Source organism: Coenobita brevimanus, chromosome 27 (assembly GCF_032717465.1).
Source record: "Coenobita brevimanus isolate Jiangsu-jjx chromosome 27, ASM3271746v2, whole genome shotgun sequence".
Lineage (NCBI taxonomy): Eukaryota > Metazoa > Arthropoda > Malacostraca > Decapoda > Coenobitidae > Coenobita > Coenobita brevimanus.
The window spans coordinates 29,859,673-29,876,107 of NC_136980.1; the positions used below are offsets into that span (position 1 = coordinate 29,859,673).

At 40.8% G+C, this 16,435-nt stretch overlaps 1 protein-coding gene across 1 annotated transcript in view; it reads right to left on the bottom strand.

Moving 5' to 3' along the window:
- Positions 1 to 8,986: 8,986 nt before the first annotated feature.
- Positions 8,987 to 16,435, bottom strand: part of LOC145394526 ((3R)-3-hydroxyacyl-CoA dehydrogenase-like) — a 147,020-nt gene continuing 139,571 nt past the window's right edge. The window contains exons 4-5 of the mRNA XM_080268365.1: positions 9,884 to 9,934; positions 8,987 to 9,024 (exon numbers count right to left, since the gene is read on the bottom strand). Of these exons, the coding sequence (XP_080124491.1) occupies positions 8,987 to 9,024; positions 9,884 to 9,934 (89 nt within the window). The remainder of the gene's footprint in view (positions 9,025 to 9,883; positions 9,935 to 16,435) is intronic.

Here is a 16,435-nt window from a genome sequence, read left to right on the forward strand (position 1 = left end):
TCAGCGTGATGATCGGGAAGACGGGGGGGGGGGTTGGAGAGAATACTGTCAGGAGCTGGTTGTGAGTTGTTGGTTGTAAGAGTTTTTTTTTTTTTTTTTCAGTCTTGATAATGCAGAATCAACTGTACATTCGTAGACTCGAAGGCTTGTAGACTCGTAGGCTTGTAGGCTTGTAGGCTTGTAGACTCGTAGGCTTGTAGCTTGTATTTTGTAGGAATTCACTGTAGAACTGAAGCTAATCTTGGTACGAGTCTTGCCTGCTTTTGTAGAAATTCACTGTAGATTCGTAGACGAGGTTCATACATTCGCTGCCGCCATATCTTACAATAACTTTGTAGAAACTTGTAGTGAAGTTTTGTAGATCAGTTAAACATATATTAGACTCGTGGACGAGCGGTTGTTATAAGTGAGTAGTTTTGTAAGTAGATAATCTTCGTTCCCTTTTGTCATGCAATGACAGGAGAGGTAAAGATTAGTATGGGACTATTTTTATTTGTCTTGGAAATATTGACAAAGTCTCTCACACACGAGTGAACTATAGAGTCCCGCGAGCTACCTCCTGTCTCTCTCTCTCTCTCTCTCTCTCTCTCTCTCTCTCTCTCTCTCTCTCTCTCTCTCTCTCTCTCTCTCTCTCTCTCTCTCTCTCTTCCATGCTCTCGCCCATGTTGCTAGGCTCCTTCTCCCTACTACCTGTCGGTTCTATGGCCTGTTTCCTTCTGAGCTCTGCTTCCTATATTCCTATTTTAGCAGGGGTCGTGTCACGTTGAATATACTGATGTGAAGTTCTGTGTGTGAGTATGTGTGTATGTGTGTGTATGGTCACGAGGTGCTGTCATGTGCCTATCAAGCATTCCTTGAGTTAGAGTGTGTAAGCATGTTTACCATTGCTCGATTCTTGCTGACACACTACCTACCTCATCCCCTTACTTGCTGCTTCTATCTGTCTATCAATCTATCTATCCATCATGCTATCTATTATGATTTGTAATTATAATATGGAGTCCTGACCATGATACCAACCCTAACATATGGAAGTGATACTTGGACCTTCTTGGAAAGACACAAGTCAAGAGTGAGAGCAGTGGAAATGAGTTATTTGAAGAGAATGTGGAGTTACGTGGGGACAGACTGACAAATGAGACAGTGAAGGAGTGTTGTGGTGTGGATGTGTATGTGCTACAGAGCGTTAGGAGAAATGCACTGAGGTGTTTTAGGTATGTGGAAAGGATAGAGAACGAGCGACTAACGAGGAGACTGTATGTGAGTGAACTGGAGGAGTGGGAGAGGGAGGAGGAGGCCGAGGTTATGAGGTGAAGGGATGGGACGGGGAGATATATGAGAAAGAGGGTTGTAAGCTGGGAGTAGGGCAGTGAAATGGCATTGGACAGGGCGACATGGAGACGATTTGTTTGTAGCCACCCCTTATGGGATTGAGGTGTGTGGCAATAAACAGATATGCAGATAATCAAACCACAATATAAAACACTAACACGATATGTAAGAGGCAGGTAGATACAGTATTTCTAGGGCATCAGGAAGAGAATTATAAAACATCCTCAGGATGTAGACGATCAGGAGCGTATAATGTATGGCAAACACACTCACAGTAGTCAGTTAGCTCGGAAGCGTGCTAGATGCTATTCACACACACATATGCACACAAATCAGGTAACTGGAAACCAGGCAGTAATACAATCTGGTATAGGGACCAGAAGAAGGCAGAAGGAAATTGGGAGGGACAAGAGAAGTAGGTGTAGTAGAGTAGAAGTAGGAGATTGGGGAGAGTAGGATTAGCTGTCGTGCTGACAATCCTGGGCATGTCACACTGTCCATCACACGAATGATACAACGGTATCACAATAAACCCCTTAATCCCCGAGTGTCTCTACATCACATCACTTACGATACAAGATAGACTGAGGAGGCAGTGAGACTAAAAAAAGACCTACATCGAAAATATATAATTTCCGCGCTACACAACGCCACATAATTTTACACTGGCTGCAGCAGTAATCTACGATCCTCCACGATGAAGGAGGTGTAGCAGAGTAGAAGTAGGAGATTGGCGAGAGTAGGATTAGCTGTCACGCTGACAATCCTGGGCACATCACGCTGTCCATCACACGAATGATACAACGGTATCACAATAAACCCCTTAATCCCCGAGTGTCTCTACATCACATCACTTACGATACAAGATAGACTGAGGAGGCAGTGAGACTAAGAAAAGACCTACATCGAAAATATATAATCCCCGCGCTACCCAACGCCAAATAATTTTACACTGGCAGCAGTAGTAATCTACGATCCTCCACGATACCCGGCATTAGTGGCAACGATTCTCTACTGTATCCACATTATCATCACTGGTGGCACCTACCTACCTACCTATCTACCTATCAACAATGGGAAATTTGAGAATGAAGTGCATGAAAGGTCACAACAAGGAAGAAGGATTTCTGGTTCACTAAAAGCAGATATATGGAATAAGGATGATAATATGGAAGTAGAAGAAGTCTCTCCATTGCAGTATTGCGATTCCTACTATAACGTTTGGAAAGCTTGGACCCTGTTGAAAGGACACATGTTACGAGAGAGAGCATTTGAAAAGGGTTAGCTGAGCAGAGCATTTTGGAGTTACATGGAGAGACAGACAGAAAAGAGGACGTGTAGAAGCATTATAGTGCAGTTGTGCATGTGACTGAGAAGCATCAGAAGAAATACTCAAAGATCGTTTGGCCACGTGGAGAGGATGAAGAATGAGAGGCTGGCTAGAAAAGTTCATGTTAGTGAGCTGGAGAGGGGGGAGTGGGAGGCGGAAGGAGAGACTAAGGATAAGATGGAAGGACCGGTTTAAGACACATGTGAGGGAATGGGATAGTTACTTGGGGGAAGGCACATAATTAGCAGAGGGTAGGGTGACTTGGAGGTGATATTTGGCCACCTCTTAAGGGATTAAGGTGTCTGGCTATTAAAAGATCTTCAAGCAAGTTTGTCTTCGAACTATTCTGCTCAGACCAACTCTCATTTTCTGGAGTTACACCCCTGATAAAAACACCATAGCTTCACTAAATCTATATTTGTCCAGTTGTCCGCCTCTTACACTAATTCCTTCATCATCCCATTTTCGTCTTTACGCCCTCTAGGCAAACAAGGAATAATTTGGGGGAGGCGGTGGCTCAATCGGTAGAGAGGTGGCCTGCAGTCCTAACGGACCCAGGTTCGAGTCCCGGCTGGGGCAGGGAACAGTTTAAGGATTTGAATTTCATTAAATCGGGCTTTACTGATCTACCAGAAGATCCGCCGACATGTCGTAAAAATATCCCCGCTAATACCAATACACCAGTCCTGTATGAGACAGCCCTAGCATGTATTCAATATAGACGGTGGGTGTTAGCGCCGAAGTGGTGACATGTAGAGGTGTATGGTATGTAGGAGGACTGCTGGGCCTTGATAGCAGGCTGTGAAGCCTATGCCCAGAGTTGGACACACACACACACACACACACACACACACACACACACACACACAAATGAGTTGATCTGTGTCTGCTTACCAAGGACCTCTCATTATTGATAGTTTTTTTTTTTTTTTTTTAAATCTTACTGATTATTTGTGAGTAAGAATTTATCTCTTTAAATATTCTCAGATATTTTAACATTAATAATGGTTTCCTGGTGTACAGGAAACCATTTGGCTTGTCACTCAGTGTAGAGTCACCCATAGGCAGAAGAGGAAAGAGTGAAGGAAAGAAAGAAGAAAGAGTGTAAAGTCACCCGTAGGCAGAAGAAAGACGAAAGAATGAAGGAAGTAAAGACAGAAGAGAAAGGAAAGAAAGAAGAGAGGAAAGGGCAGTCACCCGAGGACAGCACTACATCGAGTGAGTGGACGGTGAGTGCCCCCACCTACCGCAAATAAAATGAAACAAAAATAATGACTGAAAATAATGACCAACAAAATAATGACCTCAATAGCTGCCTCACGAATCCTTCTAGTAACACCACTATTAACCCTTCTAATAACTCCATACCCTACTGATAAGTCAGCCATTGATCCTACTAATAAAAGCCTGCCCGACAAATGATCCAACACACATGACTGATGTCCCGATTGAAGACTTCATTAATGTCCTCAGTAACCAGTACAGCACGGATTCTTCCTAAAATTTTCCTGCTTGTGGCATTTGTGTTAATTGGTCGTAAAAAAAAAAAAAATAGGCAATGCTACGCTGTTGCAACCCTCCATCTGACTAAACACATACCTTCCCCCCCCCACCTCCCTGCACACCTAACCAAGCGCATAAAGACTCTCAACCCCTCCCCCTCTTGTATAACCAGAGATATTAAACCTTATGATTATGACAGAAAACAATCATCGTCATCTCAACTACCACCACATCAGTTATCAACATCATCATCATCTCAATAAATCATTATCACTACCATCATCATCTTCATCGTCATCACTATCATCCTAATTATCACCGCCATCCATCATCATCTCAACGAACACTACCACAACCATCATCATTATCATCATCTCAGCTATCACGACCACTATCATCATCATCTCAACTATTACCACCACTATCATCATCGCCATCATCATCATTACCACCACCACCAACATTACCATCATCGCCATAATCGCTATCATCATATCATCAACTTCATCATCATTATCATCGTTGCAACCCTCCAACTGGCCAAACACATACCGTACATACCCCCCACCTGCTTGAGCACTTAACCAAGCACAAAACGGCCATCACTGTCCCCGTATAACACGATGACATTAAAACTTAAAAATCTCAGTAGTTTATCCATGGAAAACATAACCTGGTCTCTTCAGATTCCTTGCACACGGCACATTGAAATCTGAGAAAAATTATTTTTTACCGTTTCATTATAAAAAATACTTAAGACAGAGCATTATACCTATCAAAGGCACCGGTTCACTATAGGATACATATCTATGTGACAGTTTCATGACTATAGTTAATACTCACGGAGTTTTGCTCCAGAAACGAAATCTTTTCATCTTTTTAATTTTCCATTATATAAAAATATAATTACTCATGACACAGCACTCTACCTATCAAAAGGCACCAGTTCGTTATAGGACACATAACTATGTAAAATATGACCCTATAGGTAATACTTTCTGAGGTTTGCTCCGGAAACGAAATTTCGACGCTCGGCCAGTCACCCAGCTCTACGGACGGACACCAGTGGTAACGATACCCTCCTCTTTGTCAGGTGGAGGGTAATAAAACCAGTGATATGGAAGAGGGGAAGGTGATACGAAATAAAAAAACACGACTATCATCATCATTATCATCATCATCATTATCATCATCACCACAACCACCACCACCATCATCATCATCATCACCATCACCACCACCATCATTATTACCACCACCATAACCATCATCATCATCATCATCACCACCACCACCACTATCACTGCCACCATCATCACCACCACTATCATCATCACCAACGCTAAGCTGTTGCAACTCTCCACCTAACCGAGTACATACCCACCCACCTCCCTGCACACTTAACCAAGTGCATAACGGCCCGCACTCCCCCTCCCCTTTCTGCATAATACAGAGGAAGTAGGTCCCATTGAAATCTCTGAAAAATAATTGGTGTTTACCTTCCTCCTGAGAAAGTCAGAGGAGGATACTGTAATCACTAGCGTCCGTCCATAGAGTTAAGCGGCTGGGCATAGAGAATTTCGTTTCCGGAGCAAATCTCAGAAAGTAATAAATATAGAGTCGTAAAATATCACCTAGTTATGTGTCTTATAGTGAAGTGGTGCCTTTTGATAGGCAGAATGCTGTGTCTTATGTAATTTTTAAATAACAAAAAAGTACATAAAGAATTCTGAAAGATTGCATTCTGTGTTAAACCGAAGGAGGAAGGGCCGTTATGCGCTTCGTTAGACGTGCAGGGATGTGGGGGGTATGTGTTTGGTCAGGTGGTGGGTTGATGATGATGGTGGTGGTACTGATGATGATCATGACGATGATGTAGTAGTGATGAAAGTGGTGGTAGCATTGATGGTGGTGATGATGATGATGATGGTAGTGGTGATGGTGGTGGTGATGATGATAATGATAGTGTGGTTGTGGTGGTGGTGGTGATGGTGGTGGTGATGATGATGGTGGTAGTTGTGGTGATGATGGTGGTGGTGGTGTGATGATGGTGGTGGTGGTTTTTCAGTGCGACATGCATCTCTGTTATAAAATGGGGGAGGAGGGGGCTAGGGTCGTTATTCACTTGGTTTGACGTGCAGGGAGGTAGGGAGTGTGTGCTTGGTGAGATGGAGAGTTGCAGCAGTGTAGTGTTGATGATGATGATGGTGGTGGGAGTGACGATGGGGGTGGTTGTGATGGTGATGATGATGATGATGGTAGCGGTAGTAATAATGATGGTGGTGGTGGTGGCGATGATGATGATGATAGTGGTGGTGGTGGTTGCCATGATGGTGGTGCTAGTTTTTACTCTCCACCTGACACTGTCAGAGTAGCGTACTGTTATGACTGGTGTCCGTCTGTAGAGTTGGGCGGCTGTGCGTAGAGATTTCATTTCCGGAGCAAATCTCAGAAAGTGTTCACAATAGAGTCATGAAATTTTACATAGTTATATGTCTTATAGTGAACTGGTGTCTAAGGTAGGTAGAATGCTGTATCGTAAGTAGTTTTTATTTAAATATTTTTTTAGTAATGAAAATAATTTTTCTCAGAGATTTCAGTGCAACATCTGCAAGGAATAAGAAGTCAGTACTCAGAAAATATTCACTACAGTCTTGAAATTTCACACAGTTATGTGTCTTATAGTGAACTAGTGCCTTTTGGTAGGCAGAATTCTTTGTGAGTAGTTTTTTTTTTTTTTATGTACTGAAATAGTAAAAAATATTTTTCTCGGAGATTTCAATGCGGACTGCTGTCTCTGTGTTATACAGGGGTGGGGCGAGGGCCGTTATGTTCTTGGTTAGGTGTGCAGGGAGGTGGGGTGTGCTTGGTCAGGTTGAGAGTTGGAATCGTTGACTATGTTTTTACTTTTTCATTATTAAAAAAAAAAAAAAAATACTAAGGCCACAACATTCTACCTATTAAAAGGCACCAGTTCACTGCATGACACATAACTATGCGAAATTTCATATCTATAGTGAATCCTTTTTATATCTGGATTCAAATTACTTAGTCAAGTAGCAAGGAAATCTCTGGGGATTTTTTTTCTAAAAAAGTACTATCAAAAGGCACTAGTTCACCGTAAGGCACAAAACTATGGGGAATTTCATGACTCTATAGTTATTACTTTCTGAGCTTGCTCCGGAAACGAAAATCTCTGTGCCAAGCCGCACAAATATACGGATAGACAACAATGATAACAATACCCTTCTATGACTTTGTCAGATGGAAGGTAAAAATTCATTGGACCATTCAGATTTCTTGCACAAGTTGCAATGAAATCTCGAAGTTTCTTTTTTTTTCAGAAAAACTACTTCAAACACAACATTCTACCTGTCAAAAGGCACCAGTTCACTATAAGACATAACTGTTTGAAATTTCATGACTCTATAGAGAACCATAACGGTTCTCAGCTCCCCCCACCCCCGTATAACAGAGACAGCAGGTCATACTGAAATCTCTGGAGAAATTTTCTTATTTAGCTTTTTCATTATAGACAAAACAAAAAACTACATAAGACAGAGCATTTCACATGTGAAAAGGCAACAGTTCACTAAATTACACATAAGTATGTGAAATTTCATGACCCTGTAGCAAAAACTTTTTCATTTTTTGCGATGGATTACTTGCTCAGGTCGCATTGAAATCTCTGAGTCCCTCCCCCCCCAAAAAAAAATAACCCTAGATGGTTGTGCGATAGGAAGACCTGTGCCAATTGGATACACTGAAGGAAAATAATAAAAACAAACTATATACAAAGATGTTTCACTCAAAACTAATGGAGCTGAAATACAAATATAACTCCTATGGAGACAAGATGACTAGGAATTAATAAAACTGAGCTATAATAAATACATTTACAAGTTATTAAAAAAAAAAAACAGCGAAGGAAAAAAGTAGTACTGACTTATTCTCCTCCTGAGATGCTCATACATGGAATTGAGCAAAAAAACTACCGGTACCTAAACCTACTGTATAAATCTAATGCCTAAATATCACACAATCGGCCTGCCTTCCCTGGGTTCCACAGAAAACCGGGTGCCTGGCATAAATGGAAACAGGTAATAGACACTGCTACCCTCAAAGCACTCATTCAATGTGCCAGGCTCCTGTTGTGTGTCCTTGTGTGGTGTAATGACGGCCGTCACACCATCACTAGGGTCACTAGTACACTCAATCAGTGTCACTAACATCACGGGTTTCTGTGTCACTCTGGGGTTCCAGTGTGGTGTCAACAGTCCAGTTGAACTCCTCCGACTTCAGATACTCTGCCAGCTCTTCGTCTGACAGGTATCTTGTTCGTTTGGGGATCATGACTACACACTTGTAAATAACAGTCCCAATTACCCATTATTCCGGCCACCACTGACCCCTAAAACCACCCCATTACGGGGTCACTGCTACACTAGGTCAATTTCCCATCACCCACAATAACAATCAAGGGTTTCTGTGTCACTCAGAGGTTTTAATGTGATGTCAACAGTCCTCTTGAAATACTCCAGCTTCAGAATATTCTGCCAGCTCTGTGTGGGACAGCTACCTAGCCCGTTTTTCCTCCATTACTTACACAAACACACTAAAAACCAAAGAAAACCATATACAGTACTATATACTGCATATAGTGGGACATGTTACATGCACATGCATGGTCACATTGTGCCTCAAACGCTCAAAATGTGCGTTCAAGTCTTCGACCTTGACCAGAATGGCCCTCCTCTCTCTCTCTCTTATGTTTTTTACAAAAATTATTCGCTACAAGACATGTGCCAACTGAATACACAGCTACTCACCAGAGAGTCGACAGTGGCGAGAACTTGAGCCTGCGGGCAGAAACAGCATAGGCTGGCTCAGGACTGCTTGGTGTAATGATAAAAGTTGCCCATTACCCATTATTCTGGACACCATTAACCGCAAAACTTAAACGCACCCTGGCCATGTATGCAAATGGCACAGGTCTTCCCATCTAGGGTTAAGACAGAATTCTACCTATCAAAAGGCATCACACATAACTATGTGAAATTCCGAGACTCTGTGGTTAATAATTTCTTAGATTATCTCAGGAAACGAAAATCTCTATGCCCAGCCTCCCAACCCCACTGACGGACACCGGTGACAACAACAGTCTCCTCTGACTTTGTCAGGTGGAGGGTAACAATACCCACCCCTGACTTCGTAAAGCAGAGTGTAAAAGTTGTCTACAAAGTATGTGAAGGAATATGGAAACTTAGAGGAATGCGGAAATTCAAAGACTGATTTTTTACTCTCCATCTGACAGAGTCAGAGGAAGGTATTGTTATCACCAGTGCCCGGCAGTGAGTTGGGCAGCAAGGCGGGCGTAGAGATTTCCTTTCCTGAGCAAATCTCAGAAAGTATTGCTTATAGAGTCTTGAAATTTCACATAGTTACAGTATGTCTTATAGTGAACTGCTTCTGTTTGGTAGGGAGAATGATGTGTCTTAAGTATTTTTCTTTTTAATAACAAAAAAGTAAGAAGGCATTGAGATTTCAATTTCGCAGCAAGAATCAGAATTATGAAAAACATAGTTATGTGTCTTACAGTGAATTGGTGCCTTTTGATAGGTAGAATGCTGTGTCTTAAGTAGTGTTTTTTTTTTTAATAAAGTAAAATAAATAGGCAATGCTATGCTGTTGCAACCCTCCATCTGTCCAAGCACATACCTCCAGCTCCCTGCACACCTAACCAAGAGCATAACAGCCCCTCCCCACGCCCTGTGTATAACACGGAGACATTAATACTTAAAAAGATGACAGAGAAGATCATCATCTTAGCTACCTCCACCACCATTATCGTCATCATCATCAATATCTCAATAAATCCATCATCACTGTAATCACCATCATCATTATTAACATCATCATATCATCGTCATCTCCACTACCACCACCATCCATCATTACCTCAGTGAACACTACAACTACCATCAGCATCAGCATCTCAACTATCACCACCATTATCATCAACATCATCATTATCATCATCATTACCACCACCAACAACACTATCATCATCTTCATAACCACTTTCGTCATCATATCAACTACAACCACCATCATCATTATCATCGCTGGAAGAATCACTCTGGCTTGATAACCAAGGAGGGTGACTAAAACCCACCCTCGTAGATGGAGAATATATTTACCAAACAGTTTAGGTGCAGTGTCCACCGAAAGTGTTTGGTAAATATATTCTCCGTCTACAAGTGTGGGTTTTGTTCACCACCATCATCAACATCAGCACCACCATCATTATCGTTGCAACCATCCACCTGACCAAGCACATACCCCCCCCCACCTCCCTGCACATCTAACCAAGGGCATAAGGGCCTTCACCCCAAACCCCCTGCCTAACACAGAGACATAAAAAAAAAAAAAATAGTAGTTTATCCATGGTAAACATAACTTGGTCCCTTCAGAATCCTTGTGCATGGTGCATTGAAATCTCGGAGAAAAATTATTACCCTCCAGCTGACGAAGTCAGAGGAGGGTATTGTTACCAATGGAATCAACAACAAAAGATGGAGTAGATAATCATTTCCAGAGCAAATCTCAGAAAGTATTAACTATGGAGTAATGTAATTTCACATACTTATGTGTCTTATAGTGAACTGGCGCCTTTGTTTGGCAGAATGCTGGGTCATAAGTATTTTGGAAATAAAAATAAAAGCATTTTTTTCCTCAGATATTTCAATTCGACCTGCACAACGAATTTAAAAGCCAGAACTTAGAAAGTGTTCACTATGGTCAAGAAATTTCACATAGCTATCTGTCTTAGAGTTAACTGGCGCCTTTTGATGTGCAGAATGCTTTTTCTTAACCATGTTTTTTTTTTTTTACCCTAGACAGGTAACCCATTGTTTGTTTGTTTATTTGTTTCACCCCAGGTAACCTGGGGTCCATTGGACCCCAAATTTAAAAGAAAATGAATAATAAATACTTACATTTGTTGTATTGAAGTAGCCAATCGTATTTATGTACGTTCATCTATCTTTTTTTATTTAACCCTAAAAGCAAGAATATTAGGAAGTAATACATTTGAAATCAAAAATAAAAAAGGAAACACCTTAATACTTTTTTCTAAGCCGGTTTGTTGAAAATTTATTAGGTGAAATCTTAGTTTCTTTACCCCTCCTCTTTGACCATGGATGAGACTTTCTGTAAACAAAAGGAGAAACAGGGCAAATTAAGTATATCTGTAAATGAGAAAGTAAAAAGGGATACATTTATTTTTTTACTGGTATTTTTCAAAGGAAATAGATATACATAATTTACATAATTCTTATACAGTTTGAGGGTTCCAAATAGGTTTATAAACTTATCACAAAATATTTAGAACTTTGACTGAGAATCTAGGAAAAAAAAGTTGAATAAAGAAGAATCTGTTTCCAATAAACAAAAAACTAAAAGTCACCCAAAGTCACTCAAAGTCTGCCATGTTTATATCCTAATCTGTAAAAGAGAGAGAAAAAAAAAAGAAGAAAAATTAGCAACAATCATAATTAGGAACTGTCTATATTCATATAACACACACTTTTGCTAACAATATTTTTGTATACAAGTAAGGTAACCTAGGGTCCATTGGACACCAATATCCCTCTAGTGACAAATCAGTGCCAGATACAGGAATGACCCCATCACCTCTCTAGTCTACCAAACTAGTCAGGAAGGTAAAAGGAGGGTCAGGTCCCTGGAGTTTTTTTGATATATGAAGAAAAAAAATATATGTATATATATATATATATATATATATATATATATATATATGTATATATATATATATATATATATATATATGAGACGGGTCCAGTGGACCCCAGGTTACCTGTCTAAGGTTAATAATGAGAAACTACAAAATGATATTAGAGACTTATATAAGACCTGCTGTCTCTGTGTTATAAAGAAGGGGGGGGGACCGTTATGCATCTGGGTAGGTGTGCAGGAAGGTGGGGGTGTTTGCTTGGTCAGATATAGGGTTGCAACAACAAAGCATTCACTTTTTTTCTATTTCATTATTTTCTAAAAAGACTATAAAACTTAAGACACAGCATTCCACCGATTCAAAGACACCAGTTCACTATAAGACACTGTAATTATAATTTCAATGTAAGTGAAAATTTCATGACTATATTAATACTTTCTGAGCTTTGCTCCGGAAATGAAATCCTTGTGCCTTTTTATTTTTCTCCGTTATAAAAAAAAAAAAAATACTTAAGGCACAGCATTCTACCTATCAAAAGGTACCAGTTCACTATAAGACACATAACTATGTGAAATATCATGATCTATAGTTAATACTTTCTGAGATTTGCTCCAGAAACGATATATCTATGCCCAGCCAGCCACCCAACTCTATGGACGGACATCAATGATAAGAATACCCTCCTCTGACTTTGTCAGGTGGAGAGTAATTTTTTTTTTTCAGAGATTTCCAAGCGCCCTGCACGAGGAATCTAAAGGGACTAGGTTATGTTTACCATGGATAAACTACTGAAATTTTTGCCCTCCAACTGACGAAGTCAGAGGAGGGTATTGTTATCAATGGGATAAACAACAATAGGTTGCGTATTGATTTCATTTCCATAGCAAATTTCAGAAAGTTTTAACTGTAGAGTTATGAAAAATCACATAGTTATGTGTCTTATAGTGAACTGGTGCCTTTAGATAGAACACTGTTGTCCATACCTTTTTTCCTACTGTACCCCTTGTTGTAGTATGGTAGGTGGGGGCACCCATCATCCACCCACTTAGTGTAGTGGTACTCTGTTTTTAGGGTAGCTCTACACTGGGTGGCAAGCCAAATGATTTCCTGAAAACCAGAAAAACATTTACAACGTTGGTTAGTAACCTTATAACCAACCAATACGTGTTCCCTACGTGACAACAAGTGGGTTGGCGGAGGGTTAGTGTCCCTCCCCGGAAAACAACTAACTAAAAATACGAACAAGAAGCCTCGGACCAGGACTGACCACAATGTGACGACTAAGGACCGAAAAAAATGACATGGTACGGATAGCTACATGGAATGTAAGGGGTGCAAATGATGAGGTGAAAGAAAGATTGTTCAGGTGCTTGAGGATGTGAAAAGGATGTATGTGGATTAACTGAAACTAAATGGCAAGGTGAGAGTGAGAGAATGGGAATATGGGTGGGGTATAGCCTATGTGCGGGAGTAGATGAGAATGAGAGGGCAAAAGAAGGACTGTGTATTGTTGTGAGTAACAGATTGAAGGCGAATATAAGAGAGTATGGATCAGTTGGCTCAAGGACTGTGTGGGTAAGACTGAAAGCTGGACTACAAGTGGAGTGTGAATTGTGAGTAACAGATGGAAGGAGAATATAAGAGAGTATCGATCAGTTGGCTCAAGGATTGTGTGGGTAAGATTGAAAGTTGGACTACAAATGTGGGCAATTGTGTGCGTGTATGCACTGTCACGGGGTTTTTAAAATAAAAGCTAATATTATTTGAAATGATAATAATATTCAATAATATTGCAGAGCAGGGACAATGATTGTCTTACTAAATCAAGCAACGGTTATTTACGCTGGCTTACTTCGCTGATTTTCTCAGAACGAGAATTTATAAACTTTCTCAACAGTACACAGCAGAGACTAATTACTCACAAATGCTGATTATTAGTACTGTTAGCCTCTGGAGAAAGTTTCTTCACCCCTGACAATAAATAACTAATACTAATAACAGTATCAGGTTCTTGCTGATGCTTAACTCCTAGGAGGCACAACGGATTTTAAGCTTAATACACAAGACTGGCCTAAGTACCAGTTATGAATAGCAAAACGTTTATGCAAGCTAGGAGCTATATGGAAAATAAGCTTAATTGTGGAGAAATGAAACAAGAGTTTACATTACATTAAGCTCAAGAAAAAGAACTGTTAAATTTATTGATTACAAAATAAATTTAACGTTACATTTCAAAATCAAATTAATGAGATCGCACTCACTCACTCACACAAGAGCTAAATTCTTACGCCTAGGAAAAACACCTTAACTAAACTCTTAAACTAGGAAAACGAAAAGAAATACTGGTCAATGAATGCGGTGTATCACCCAAAGCTGGAGAACTAAGGGTGGGAGCTTGGAGAACTGTAGTCAAGTGGAGTCTGGGTACTAGCGACCTCTCACACTGCTGGAGCACAGGACCTCTCTCCGTCACAGCAAACACTTGACTGAGTAAGTCATGGGAAAGAAAAGAGGAGCACTAGGCCGCATTTTTTAACGGTCGAGTGAGCGAAACGCGCCCAAAACAAATCGCTCAGTGGAAGCGCTAATGTCTCACACAAAGACGATCACGTATGACAATGAAAAATTGATTTGACAAAGCTTCCGTCCGAATTAGCGGTTAAATGAATGATAAACTGGGATTCCACTTAAGTTCGCGGTTTCCCACAAAAGCCAATGTCACTAGCCGACTCGTGACATGCACCAACACAAGATCGTGCAAGCAGAGTGAGAAAAGAGTTCTGGGCAAATGTGGAAGCATGCATGGAAAAGTTTGAAAGGCATGAGAGAGTGTTTTTGATTGGATATATGGATGGAAAAGTAGGGAATGTGAAGATGGATGGAGTAGTTGGTGAGTGGGGTGTGCCTGCAGAGATGGATGAGAATGGCAGTGCTTTAGTGGATATTTGTGCCGGGAGGGGGTTGGTGATAGCTAATACTCTCTTCAAGCACAAAATAATCCATAGGTATACGTGGCGAGTGATGAGAAGGGTGGATGGTGAACTGAATGAACGGAAGGCAATGATTGATTATGTGTGTGTGTGGATGAAAGGATGAGAAGGTGTGTAATGGATGCAAAAGTATATAGAGGTTGGGGGAGTGGACTTCAAGTGGTGGTCTAAATAAAAGTTCAAATGAAATGGAGAAATAGAAGGAGGGAAGGACAGGAAGAAGTAGTTCGTACAAGGAGGGTGGAAAAGTTACAAGAGGATGGAAAACAGGCAGAATATAAGAGGGAAATGGAGGAGCGATTGGGTAAATATGGATTGGAGCAGATGGGTGACGTGGAAGGTGTGTGCAAAATATTCACAGAAGAAATCTGTGCATCATGTAGGGTGGTGTGTGGGGTGAAGAGAAAACGAAACGGGGTGCAGGGAACAGCAGGGTGGAATGAAGAGGTGGGAGAGACTGTGGCACAAAAGAAAAAACCATATAGTGAGTGGATGAGAAACAGGGGCATGGAAGAGGTTGTGAGAATGAAGAGAGAGTTATATAGAGAGAGGAAGAGAGAGGTGACAAGATTAGTGAGAGCGTAAGAAGAGAGTGGATGAGGAATTTCGAAGGAACTTGAGTGTAAAGTGGAGGGAATGTAAGAAAATATTCTGGAAAGAGGTAAAGAGAGATAGACAGGGTGCCAAAGAATTTAGTTGGAGAGTGAAAGATAAAAACGGTAGATTACTAATGGAGAAGGGAGAAAAAAGTGAGCAGAGGGAGAGAACACTTCAAGGAATTGTTGAACACAGAGAATGAAAGTAATTCAAGCATAAATGACTGGGGAATGGCTGGGAGAAGGATGGATGCAAAAAGAGAGGAAGAAATCAGTAGGATGGAAGTTGTGGAAGGAATGAACAAAGTTAAAATGGGGAAAGCCCTGGGAATTGATGGAGTGTGTGGTGAAATGCTGAAGCATGGGGGAGAGATAGTAGTAGAATGGATGTGAAAGATGTGGAGATTGGCCTGGGAGGAAGGTAGAGTCCCGGAGGATTGGAAGTCAGGTATAATTATTCCCCTGTACAAAGGGACAGGGGTGTGGTAATTATAGGGGCATTTGTCTCCTTAGTGTAATAGGAAAAGTATATGGTAGGATACATATTGACAGAGTTAGGGAAATAACAGAGGAATTGGTTGGAGAAGAACAGGGAGGTTTTAGGAAGGGAAGAGGTTGTGTAGATCAGGTATTCATTCTTAGAGTTTTAGTAGAAATAATTCTAGAGAAGGGAAATAAATTGTATGCGGCCTTCATGGATTTGGAGAAAGCAAGTTGACAGGGTGGATAGACAAGGATTGTGGAAGGTATTAAGAATATATGGAGTAGATGGGAAATTGCTGAAAGCCATGAAGAGTATACAGTATATGAGGGTGATAAGGCTGCAGTGCATGTGGATAGTGAACTGAGTTAACTTTTCTATTTGAAGGCTGGACTGAAGTAAGGATGTGTCATGTCTCCATGGTTTTTCAATCTGTATATGGATGGG